We start from the raw sequence: 11,181 nt of genomic DNA, 5'->3' as shown, positions 1-11,181 counted from the left end.
CTGAGTGCTGGGATTGAAGGTGTGCGCCACCACGCCCTGCTCGTGAATTATTTAGTTAGTTTTTTTGTTTTTGTTTTGTTTTTGTTTTTGTTTTTTTAATTGACAGTGTTCCTCTATAGACCAGATGGCCTCAAAATCACAGAGATCCCGTCCACTGCCTCTGCCTCCCAAGTGCTAGGATTTAAGGCTTATGCTACCCGGCTTAGTAAGAGTGTATTTTTATTAGCTGTATAAGGGTTCCCCACCCTTTTTTCTCCATTAATTAATTAATGTATTCACTTTACATCCTGATCGCGGCCCCCTCCACTCCTCCGGGTCCCCCCCTCACACGCCCCTCCCCCCACCCCCTCTCTTCCTCAAAGGAGTCTCCACATCCGTTATAAGCTGTTGGAACACTTGGCTGCGGTTAGTACCTTTTCACTCTCCCTTGAAAGCACGCCATTAGCGCTGAAGTAGAGCTGCTGGACTACCAGATTCACCTTATCAAACTTCCTTTCGTTATTTCAAAACAAAAAAAACCAAACCCGACATCTTACTGTACTCCGTGCCTTCATATCTTTTGTCCACCCCCCATTAGACTAAAAACCCCCGAGGCTTTTTAATCTTCTGTATAAAGTTTGGGATTTCTCCCACTTTTCTGTTTGCCCTTAATTGGGGTTAAATATTTCCCAAATCTTAAATAAGCCATATTAAAACATTTCATTCTCTGGACACCTTCGGTTTTTTGTTTTGTTTTGTTGTTGTTATTTTTAAACAGTCCCTTAATTTAAAAGGTGCAGACCAAGCCGCAGTCCTCACGTGCACTCGCTTAGCGCTGGTAACAGGTCACCTGGATGGTGTCTCAAGGCTTCCACGGGTGCAGGCGGAGATTGTGCCTAAGCCCTTGCTTGGCTTCGTCGCACCCAGCTGTCACCCACTCGTGGGGCTGTCCCGGACCCTCGGTGTAGCGAAGACTCTGTGCCCCACACCCAATGTTGACAGGGACACTCAGGGGTGACAGGGGAAAGCTCTAGGGCAGCGGGCCCACGAGCTGCTCAGCAGTAGGGACAACCCCCGGGGTCGCGCAGCCGCTCCAGGTCATGCCGAAGGGCCATGCCTGTCGGGTCCTGCGCTTCCCGCTCCGCCCGTGACCCTCCGGGTGTTCTGTTGTCCCTTCTCCTCTCTGGACACACAGCCCTCCCCGCCGCCGTCCGGACTCCGCTCTCTTCCTTGAGCCTTTCTATTCTCCATTCCACCTTCCGTTTCCTCCGTCCCTTCTCTGGGTCCCCTGCCCTCCCCCTCCCCCGGGGCGCAGTTTCCCGAGTCCCCTCCCCCGCCCCGCCCTTGCTTTTAAAACTGGCGCGGACTGAGCCGGTAGGTGAGTGCGCTCGGCCAGTGGGACCCGCGCGTCACTGGCACCATGCGACCCGAGGCGGCTGGATCCCGGGAGACGCGGGGACGCCTCTGCCACTGTCGCGGAGATGATCCCGGGAGGCCAGCGCTGCCGCCCGGGCCGGAAAGGTGAGGGTGTCCCTGCGGCTACGGTGGAGGTGCACCCAGACACTGAGCGAGTTCCTTAGCCTGGGAATGACTGCTGCAAACTCCTGCCTGAAGTGCAGGCACCCCGCGCATATCTGGCAAGGAAATGTGCCAACACTTGTGTTGAGGATCTGAAGTTGATCCAGCTGGGAAATAGTGGGAGCTGGGGGCCCTGTGCGAAACTTGCAAAAAGATGCGGCTATCTATCACAAAGTGACAATCTCTTATCTTTAAAGTTGTGAGGGTGAAGGAAATCAAACTAGCTGCGGAGGCAGGGAAGTCGCTGCAGAGTCGCATTCCCCCTTGGCATGGTAGAGCGCTGAACAATCAAGTCTTCAGTGGCGGAAACCAAGCAGCTGTCATGGAAAACCTTAAAATGTCAATGAGAGATTAGCTGGGAGAGAAATACCTCGACTAATACGTGCCGCAACAATAGTGTTAGGCTTGGGGCTTTCCTTCTCAGAGTGTGCTTGGAAGCAGGGCGGGCAGAATTCTGTAGGAGACAGGAACGGGTAAGGGGCTGACAACAGACCCTAAGGGAGCTTGGTGTGTGCCAGGACACCAGAGTCAAGCAGACACTAGACTCTCATAGTAACTTTGGGGGGGGCAGCAGAAATGCCTGGGGTTCAGTCTCTTCTGGTGCTTGTCTCCAGTCCCAGCCCAGCCCCTTGGAGACCGTGGATGCCGCCTCCTGGAGATGCTGAGCTGACCAGAACTCGAAGTCCGGTAAGGCAGGTGTGAGTGTTGTAGGTAACAGTCAAATCAGAAAGAGGCACCATGTCTTGTAACTAAAAACGAGACAAAGCCAAGCCAGGGGAAAGGTCCCCTCCTGCTTTGCTTGGTCTTCTATCCCATCTGACAGATAGCTCCTGAGTGAGCAGAGGTGCTAACGGGCCCATTGGGCTCCTGGTTGTGTCTCTAACCTTGAAAAGTAAAACACTGCAGACACAGCTGTTGCATCGTAATTACATGGGTGGGGGCTTCTGCCAACCAGCAGGTGGGGGGAGGAAGGGGCAAAATCCTGCACCTTAGAGAAAGCCAATTGTGTGCCGCAGTGCAAAGAAGGCAGACCTCCACCTCAGTGCCCAGAAGGTTCAGCTAAATGCCCCAGCCCATTGTCTGGCCCTTTAGAAGCTCCTGGAGGGACTTCTGTTGTCTGTGCAAATACGCTCAAGCACAGGGCTTTGTAGGCAAAGACTGTCACTATTCCCTTATCTTTGCACTGTCGGTTAATTGCTTTTAATTTATTAGGTAAGGACTTGCATTTGTTATATTCTCAAAGATAAGTTGACTTTTAAAACAATGGAGTAAGTCTAGGGAAGACATCCCATTTTATTTACATAATGCCTGTGGGATATAGCTTAATGTACAGATGATAATATGGTAAGAAAAGTTAAGTGTGGGAAAATAGCCCTCTGTTACTCTTACATTATTTTCTTTGAATATTGGGTGTTTTAATTTAGTCTTCTTCTTCTTCTTCTTCTTCTTCTTCTTCTTCTTCTTCTTCTTCTTCTTCTTCTTCTTTTCTCTCTCTCTCTCTCTCTCTCTCTCTCTCTCTCTCTCTCTCTCTCTCTCTCTGGTTTTGGTTTTGTTTTGTTTTTGAGACAGTTTTTCTGTATAGCCCTGGCTGTCCTGGAACTTGCTATGTAGATCAGGCTGGTCTTGAACTCACAGAGATCCACCTGCCTCTGCCTCCCTGAATGCTAAGATTAAAGGTGTGTGTCACCACTGCCCAGCTAATTTAGTTAGTATTTATTAGCTTAAAGAATGAAGCAAATAAAAAGATAGCAGTCTAATACGTGATTTTTAGCTTTAATTATTACGTCTCCAAATTTCTAAGTGATGGAAGAGAATTCTTTCTATTCTATTGCATTTAGACTCAAGTTCTGAAAAGTAAGAATTTAAAGGGGAAGCCTACAAATGACTAATTTTTCCTTTAAGTGAAACATGATTGTGAGGTCCCTCAGCTGTGTGTGAGACTAGAAACACTACATGGTTCACGGCCTAAAACAGGCCGCTTGGGTTCTTTAATGACGAGAAAGCCTCTTGAGGCAATTATGCTAAAGCACAACTCCTTTCTAGTTGGCTGCACTTCGCACAAAGCAGCTAAGTCCTGGATTTGGGTAGGGCCTTCCTTGTCACTAGGCTCTGGCTCTACCAGGCAGCTAAATTCCCGGCTCTACCCAGAAAGCCTTTGTAGAAGTCACACACAGCCTCTGGTGAGCCACCCTGGGCTTGGACTGCAGAGCTTATAGCTAATGGCTCCCACTCCCGGCAAAACAGGACGACTCCTTGGCCTGTCTCCACGCCACTCTGTAGAAGATTATGAAAAGGACTGGGCCTTGGTGACCGATCGAAATTAGAATAAGATATAAATATGAGAAAAAGCCCCATGCCTCGCTCTCTGAGCAGAGAAGCCGTCCATACTCATCTGATGCCCCTAGAGAGTGTATCCTCCCCTGGACTGGGGGTGAGGGTGGGGCGGACGACAGACCAAACCCTACATCTTTTTCCCCCTCAAGACAGGGTTTCTCTGTGTAGTCCTGGTTGTCCTGAAACTCACTCTGTAGACCAGGATGGCCTCAAACTCAGAGATGTGCCCGCCTTTGCCTGGGATTAAAGGTGTGCACCACAGCCACCCAGCTGGGACTGGACTAGCTGATGATAAGCAGATGTTTCTGTCACCATGCTGCACAACAGCCCCCAGCCTTGATGTTTCTTGGCCTCAGAGTGTTTCCCTCCTGACCACTTGTCCACACTGCCAGGGCCAGGCCTGTCCTACTATCAAGGCTTCCCACCATAGCTGAAACTCCCTGTTTGAGCCTGGTCTTTGGAGCTTAAGATGCACATACCTAAAACAGCGCTTAGCTGGTTTACCCTGCTAGTCCCATTTAATTACCTAGTGTGAGTGTTTGAATATTTCCATCCATGAGGACTGATCTTTCATTAAGGTCTTTTTGAAAGCCAGGTGTGGTGGCTCATGTTTGTAATCCTAACACTTGGGAAGATCTCTGAAAATATGAGGCCAGCCTGGGTGACATAGTGAGACCCTGGCTCAGCCCGTCCTACATAGCGAGACCCTGTCTTTAAAAGGGAAAAAAAAATACGGCATAAGAAGTTAAGAGCATATGTGTCTATGGGGTTCAGTTTCTACAGTTTCGAACATGTATTGCACGTCCCAGTCTAGTCAGGACAGGGCGCTTTAAGGAGGCAGCCTTTCTCAGCAGGCATTAGCACTCCGCTTTGCCATCTACCACAGTGTGCACTGCTGCCCCCCACAGGTCATCTTCAGCAGGGCTTGCAGTGCGAGAGCCTCAGTTTAGGGACCGTTTATAATTACAAAGAGCTTAATCCAGAAATTGTTTCCTGTAGCTCTGAAGAGTCAGGGCAGTGTGAAGGATTGTATTCTGAAGACCCTTGTAACTCTGCTTGGCTCTTCATGGTGAATGCCAGAGAACACTGTGACGCACTGTAATGTCTGCAGGGGCCAGTTTACTCACAGACGTACTCACTCACAGACACGCACGCATGCACACATGCACACAGACACACATGCAGGCACACAGACACACATGCAGGCACATACTCTCCTATAGGGCGGAATGGCACAGAGATTCAACCATATCAAAATCTGAGTCCTTTGTTGGCAGGCTTTGTCCTGTCCCTAACTGTCTCTCACTAAACTATATGGAATCCCAAAGAACTTGGATTTTCTTCCTCAGCCCACAACCCACTCTGTAAAGCTATCCAAGACCTGAGGTGGAAACGTGACTCCTGTTCCTTAGCCCATTGGGCAGCCTGACTCCACTTCAGGCCAAATCCACGCGGGTTCCGCGCCCAGCGGTTAGGTAAACCAGACGACTCTGGGCCATTGTCCCAGCTTCTTGCTCACTGCCACCAATAGTGAGCAGGGACAAGCTCAGCTCTCAGCTGTCTCTGGTCTCCTTTGTCCCCTGGTGCTCAGAGTCTCTCCTCCGCAGCCTCAGGATGTTGGGTCCTTTCTCTTCCCGCCCCCAACTTCACTTCCGCTTTAGCATCTCTTGCCTTGACCGGTGTCTGCCAGCCCTTACTGCAGTCTAGTTTGTGCACAGCTCCCAGTGGCGGCCATCATCCTTAAAAGTACAGATTATGGAGACGGAATTACTGAGCTCCCATCTGAAAAGTTGATCTCCAGGATCAAGCCTAACTATATTCAATGGGGGCTCAGAAATCCCCTTCTGTTTGCAGTCGTTAAGATCAAGGCCCAAATTAGCGGAGTCCAGGCAGAGCTCTGGAGGCCCTGGGTCACCACAGCGTCTCATTCACTTCACACAGGGCTCCCTTTCTGCGTGCTCTGTTCCCCGCCTCCTTCAGAGAGAGCCCCAGGATTCTACCATCACACGGCTGGGGGAGAGTGCACATGTATGTCAATAACACAACATAAAGCATGAGATGACAAGACTTGTAAGGTTTGTGGGAAGGGGCATCCATGACACATGGCTAAGGCCTCATGTTTTCCATCTTCATCATCATCATTACTAATTACTATTGCCATATGCGCATTGTACAAAATGTCATGACATTTTTAATATAAAATGTATAGTCCCCTCCTTTTGTCCTCTTCTCCCTACAATGTCCCTCTTGCTAGCCTCCTCCTGCCCCGCTTTGCTCCCCCCTGCATCTGTGTCTCGTGTGTGTGTGTGTGTGTGTGTGTGTATGTGTGTGTATGTGTGTGTGTGTATGTGTGTGTATGTGTGTGTGTGTATGTGTGTGTATGTGTGTGTGTGTATGTGTGTGTGTGTGTGTATGTGTGTGTGTGTATGTGTGTGTGTGTGTGTGTGTGTGTGTGTGTGTGTGTGTATGAACTCCACGATCAGTGAGAAACCCTGCCACAAAAAACCTCGTTGGAGACGGAGAGAAAACATTCCACATGGACCTCTGGCTCCACACACATGCATGGCCAAGAATACTTGCACACACATGAATGCACCACACGACACACGTAGATCTAAGGTCTGAGCCCTCCTGGTGCCTGGACCACTGTGGGATAACCACTCTAGGACGCAGAACTCGTGAGACTCTGAAACATTTAAACGTTATGCCTAGCACTCTACTTACGCTGTATCTTTAAAACTTCAAGATGGGCCGAGGGTGGTGGTGGCGCACACTTTTAATCCCAGCACTCGGGAGGCAGAGGCAGGTGGATCACTGTGAGTTCGAGGTCAGCCTGGTCTACAAAGTGAGTCTAGGACAGCCAAGGCTACACAGAGAAACCCTGTCTTGAAAACCAAACAAACAAAAACAGAAGAACTTGAAGATGGTTCCTTCAGTGGCTCCCTGACCTTATTTGTATTTCTCCACATTTCTCTTTTCAGTGTCAGCCCTGCGGGAACCAGCAAACTGTGGGGTCAAAGGGAGCCTTTGGGTTCCAGCATCCTGTCAGGTAATGTGTTACTTCACGGCAAAAAGCACGTGGTGTCTAGATGGCAGTACACATTAGCATTTTCTTTCGGTGGGGAGGGCGTTCGAGACAGTCTCTCTCTGTGCCAGACCCTGGCTGTCCTGGAATTCTCTTTGTAGACCAGGCTAGCCTCGAACTCACAGAGATCCTCCTGCCTCTGACTCCTGAGGGCTGGGATTAAAGGCGTGCGCCACCAGGCCCAACTTACATTAGCATTCTCAACAAACTGGAAAATTAAATATCTAGTATTATTTTATTTCTTTACAAAGGGATTTCAAGGATATTCCGTTATATTTCTGGGATCTGTTCACAGTTTTATACATTTAATGTTTCATTACAAGCTAGGACTGGACATATGCCAAATCCTATTTGTCCTTCAAACTCACCGGCAAATACTTCCACATAATCAACTAATTTAAAGCATGGCCCAAGCCTAAACCTTGTTTATATTTCTTTTTTTAAGATTTATTTACCTCTTTTATATGCACTCGTGTTTTGCCTGTAGAAATGTCTGAGGGCACCAGACTGCCTGGAACATGAGTTACAGACAGTTGTGAGCTGACCCGTGGGTGCTGGGAATTGAACCCCATTCCACTGGAAGAGCAGCCAGTGCCCTTAACCACAGAGCCATCTCTCCAGGCCCCCTTACTTGCATTTCTGTCTCAGATGTGCTGATGTATATTTTGTGTGCTCCGTCAAGTACAGACCCCTTACCACACCGACACCTCAGGCCCTGCAGGTCTGTGCTGTGGGGACCGAGCCCAGCAGTGCAGAATGTTCAGCAGGTACTTCCTGCTCCTGCCCAGAAGCACCAAGAGCTTCTGGGATCACAGGTCAGCTGGAGTCTTAGGAAGCTGAGTGTCAGCACCGTAGTCTGTAGCCAGGGTGCTCTCTCCCCGTCCCTCTCGCCTGGAAGGGGCACTAACTAAAACCAGCAGCAGCCCGTAGATGAAGTCTACTTCCTCAGAAGACCATAGGGGAAAGCAAATGAATAAGTTTTATTATTATTATTTTACTTTAAGAACAAGCTAGTAATTAATAAAATACTAATAGATTATTGGAGGCTATTTTTAAATACTTTCCACCTAAATTGGAATCCCCAGTTTTATAAAATTTGAAACTTGGGGTTCCAACTTTTATGTATGTAAACTTTCCTCTTTCTTAGTCTCCCTTATCTCTCTCCCCCTCTCTCCTTCCGTCTGTCTTCTCTCTTCCTTTTTTGAGGCAGGTTTCTCTGTGTAGCCTTGACTGTCCTGGACTCAACTTTGTAGACTAGGCTGACCTTGAACTCACAGAGATCCTCCATTAAAGCCACCAAGGCCTGGCTTTCTTTGTCCCTTTTATCCTCTCCTTTTCTTCCCCCTTCATCCTTTCTCTTTACCCTGCTCCCTCTCTCCCCTTCCCTCCCTTCTTCTCCCTCTTCCCTCCCCACCTCCCTCTCTCCTTCTGTCTCTTTATGTCTTTCCCCACGTGCATCTTTTCCTTCTGGTGAGAGTGACCCACCCCCTCCACCTTCTCTGGGCATCTGTATCAGTCAGTTACTCCTCGGGGTCAAAGGTTAAGAGTCACATTTCCTCCAAAGCTCAGCGGGCTACATTCCTGCCCTCCACAGTGCACATGCGTGTGTTGTGTGTAAGACCAGGACACCTACTATTTAGGAGGGCTCAGGTTGTCCATCTCATGAGAGGGGTCCCCCAGCAGGAGTTCTGTGTTCTGGTCACTTAAGAAAAACACCATGTACATGAAAGGCAAAAGTGAGACAGAAATGAGGGGGCATTAAACACTGCTGGTGAGAGTTTGGGGCCTTTTTATAAAGGTTGATAAATGGTTTGTTTGTTTCTTTAACATTAGACTTTACTTACCCATTTCAAAGCGTCAAGAATACCTGCAGAGTTCTGGGGAAAAAGTGCTGGCCAGCTTCCCAGTGCAAGCCACCATTCATTTCTACAATGATGAGTCAGACTCTGAGGAGGAGCAGCAGGAGGAGCAGCAGCAGGAGGAGGAGGAGGCCCACTGCAACCATCATCAGTGCCAGGAGGCAGAGGCATGGCCCATCCATCCTCAGTGTTGGGAGACAGAAGGCCCAGGAGGAAAGGGCAGACTAGGGCTGGCAAGCCTGTAGGGAGGAAGGAGTGGCCTGGGGGAAAGGTCAGCGGCCTGCAGGTGATTCTGCAGGGAGTGAGTGCTCCAGCAAACGAAGGGAGCCTCTCTCTCCTATGTTGGCCTCTGCATCCTGGCCGCAGCCTTGCCAGGACTCAGCCACTTCCAGCCTCCTCTGTTGGGAGTTCAGAGGCTGCTACTGTGCTCAGCTCCTGCTCAGGCCAGTCCTTGTTTTCCTGGTGTGAGTGTGAGTGTGTGTGTGAGTGTGTCTGTGAGTGTGCACATTCATGAATACCTTGGAGAAAGGGTGCGTAACAAGAGGCGTGTGTCAACACAGGGTGTCCTCAGGAAGAAGGCTTGCAGAGCTTACTCTTGTCACCCTGAAAGTTACCACTTCATAAGCCCAGCCACCCCTCCCTTGCCCAGAGACCCATTCTTGCCTTCATAAAAATAATTTCGATATTAACTCTTTTTTTTCTTGAGGCAGGGTTTCTCTGTGTAGCCTTGGTTGTCCTGGACTCCATTTGTAGACCAGGCTAGCCTCGAACTCACAGAGTTTCACCTGCCTCTGCCTCTCGAGTGTTGGGATTAAAGGAGTGAGCCACCATGCCCAGCCTTTAATTCCCATTTTTAAGAATTCATTTGGTTGCTCAGTAACTGTCTGACAAAATATTCTTTTACTTGTGAAAAAAAACCCCCAAAACATTGAAACACTGAATGATTTCCATAGACACAAGAAGTAAGAAGATATCTCTTTAGGGGTAAAATATATGTTCCTGAGAACTGTGTAAGAGCTGTGTGTTTAAGTATATATGTCATAAAGGGTTAATTTTTCTTACTTGGTAACCAGTATGGTCTTGTTATTTGCATAGAATGGCACTATTTTCAATTAAATTATTTTGAATGTTATCATTTTAATAATGAAAGGACTTTGCTCTCCAAGGCTCTCCCCTAACTTTCTTACCTCCATCCATCCTTCTGTACACACCACAATGTATGAATTTTTATTTAGAATAAATGCTTTGAAAGAATGTTTGACAGTCATCTTTTGGTGTGAGATGTTTTTAGAGTAAATTAGTTCCTGTTCTAAAGACTTTAAAGTGTTTTGTTCTGTATTTAACTCTGTTTAAAATTATGCATTTTCACAAATGCAAGAAGAGGCCAGCAGGACAGCTCCGTGGGTAAGGCACTTGCCGCCCAGCCAGCCGGCCTGAGCTTGATCTGCCGAACTCACATGATGGAAGGACAGAACCACGCCTTTGAGTTGTCCTCTGGCCTGGAGACAAGGACAGTGGCCTGAGCGCCGCGCCACATACACAGGATGACTGGATGAAAACAGAAGAGAACAAAAGTCCAGTCCTGCTGCCCAGGCCTGTCATGCCAGCTGCGTGAGAGGCTGAGGCAGGAGGATCGCAGGCTCAAAGCCGGCCTTGGCTGCACAGTGGGTTTAAGGCAAGCTGGGTACCTAGTGCGACTGATTCAAAAGAAGATACTAGGAGGAAAGTTAGGGACACAGCTCAGTGGCACAGTGCTGCCAGGCAGGCGTGAGGGCCTGGGCTCAGTGAATATCACACACACACACACACACACACACACACACACACACACACACACGGGGGGGGGGGGGGGGAGCGAGGGAGACAGAGAGAGAGAGAGAACAAGAAAGAAAAAGCATTAAAAAAAGAACAAAATAACCTACACCCTCACTGCCCAAATGACACATTGATATTTAAAGAAGTACAAACAATGCAAGCCCTGTAACACACCTAAAAATACAGGATGTCCTGTTACAAAGTAAAAGAAGACATTCTTAGCTTCCGCCTTCCTCTGCCTTCAGGTAATAGCCATCAATATTTTGAGGCAGGGTCCTGCCATGCATCTCTGGTTGTCCTGGAAGTCCCCTTGTGGAGCAGGCCAGCTCACACAGATGCACCTGCCTCTTGTTGAGTGCGGCCATGAAGGCACGCCATGCTCTGCTCTTCCTCCCTGCAGGGCTGCTTTTGTTTTTGTTTCCTAGCTGGGTTTTTGTTTTCTTTTTAATTGTTCCATCCTTTCAAAAACAAACAAACCAGGCATAATGGCGCACACCTTCAATCCCAGCTCAAGAGCCAGAGGCAGGTGGA

General features: G+C 48.7%; 1 protein-coding gene across 1 annotated transcript; it reads left to right on the top strand.

Annotated features, from left to right (window-relative positions):
* The first annotated feature begins 453 nt into the window (after positions 1-453).
* On the top strand, positions 454-10,089 carry RIPPLY3 (ripply transcriptional repressor 3). Its single transcript, XM_084801054.1, has 4 exons — positions 454-1,500; positions 2,172-2,244; positions 6,873-6,940; positions 8,810-10,089. Exons 1-4 carry the CDS (start codon positions 1,400-1,402, stop codon positions 9,078-9,080), a joined length of 513 nt encoding a protein of 170 aa, XP_084657180.1. The 5' UTR covers positions 454-1,399; the 3' UTR covers positions 9,081-10,089.
* Positions 10,090-11,181: the final 1,092 nt, after the last annotated feature.

This window comes from Acomys minous (genome assembly GCF_964271855.1).
Source record: "Acomys minous genome assembly, chromosome: 11".
NCBI classification, from domain to species: domain Eukaryota; kingdom Metazoa; phylum Chordata; class Mammalia; order Rodentia; family Muridae; genus Acomys; species Acomys minous.
This window is presented reverse-complemented; position numbering and strand designations above follow the sequence as displayed.

Bases quoted from the DNA above. Each gene is read 5' to 3' on its own strand.
- RIPPLY3 (XM_084801054.1), top strand. From the start codon at position 1,400: ATGCGACCCGAGGCGGCTGGATCCCGGGAGACGCGGGGACGCCTCTGC. The intron at 1,501-2,171 runs GTGAGGGTGTCC...GCTTGTCTCCAG, and splicing joins CTGCCGCCCGGGCCGGAAAG to TCCCAGCCCAGCCCCTTGGA. The intron at 2,245-6,872 runs GTAAGGCAGGTG...TTCTCTTTTCAG, and splicing joins TGACCAGAACTCGAAGTCCG to TGTCAGCCCTGCGGGAACCA.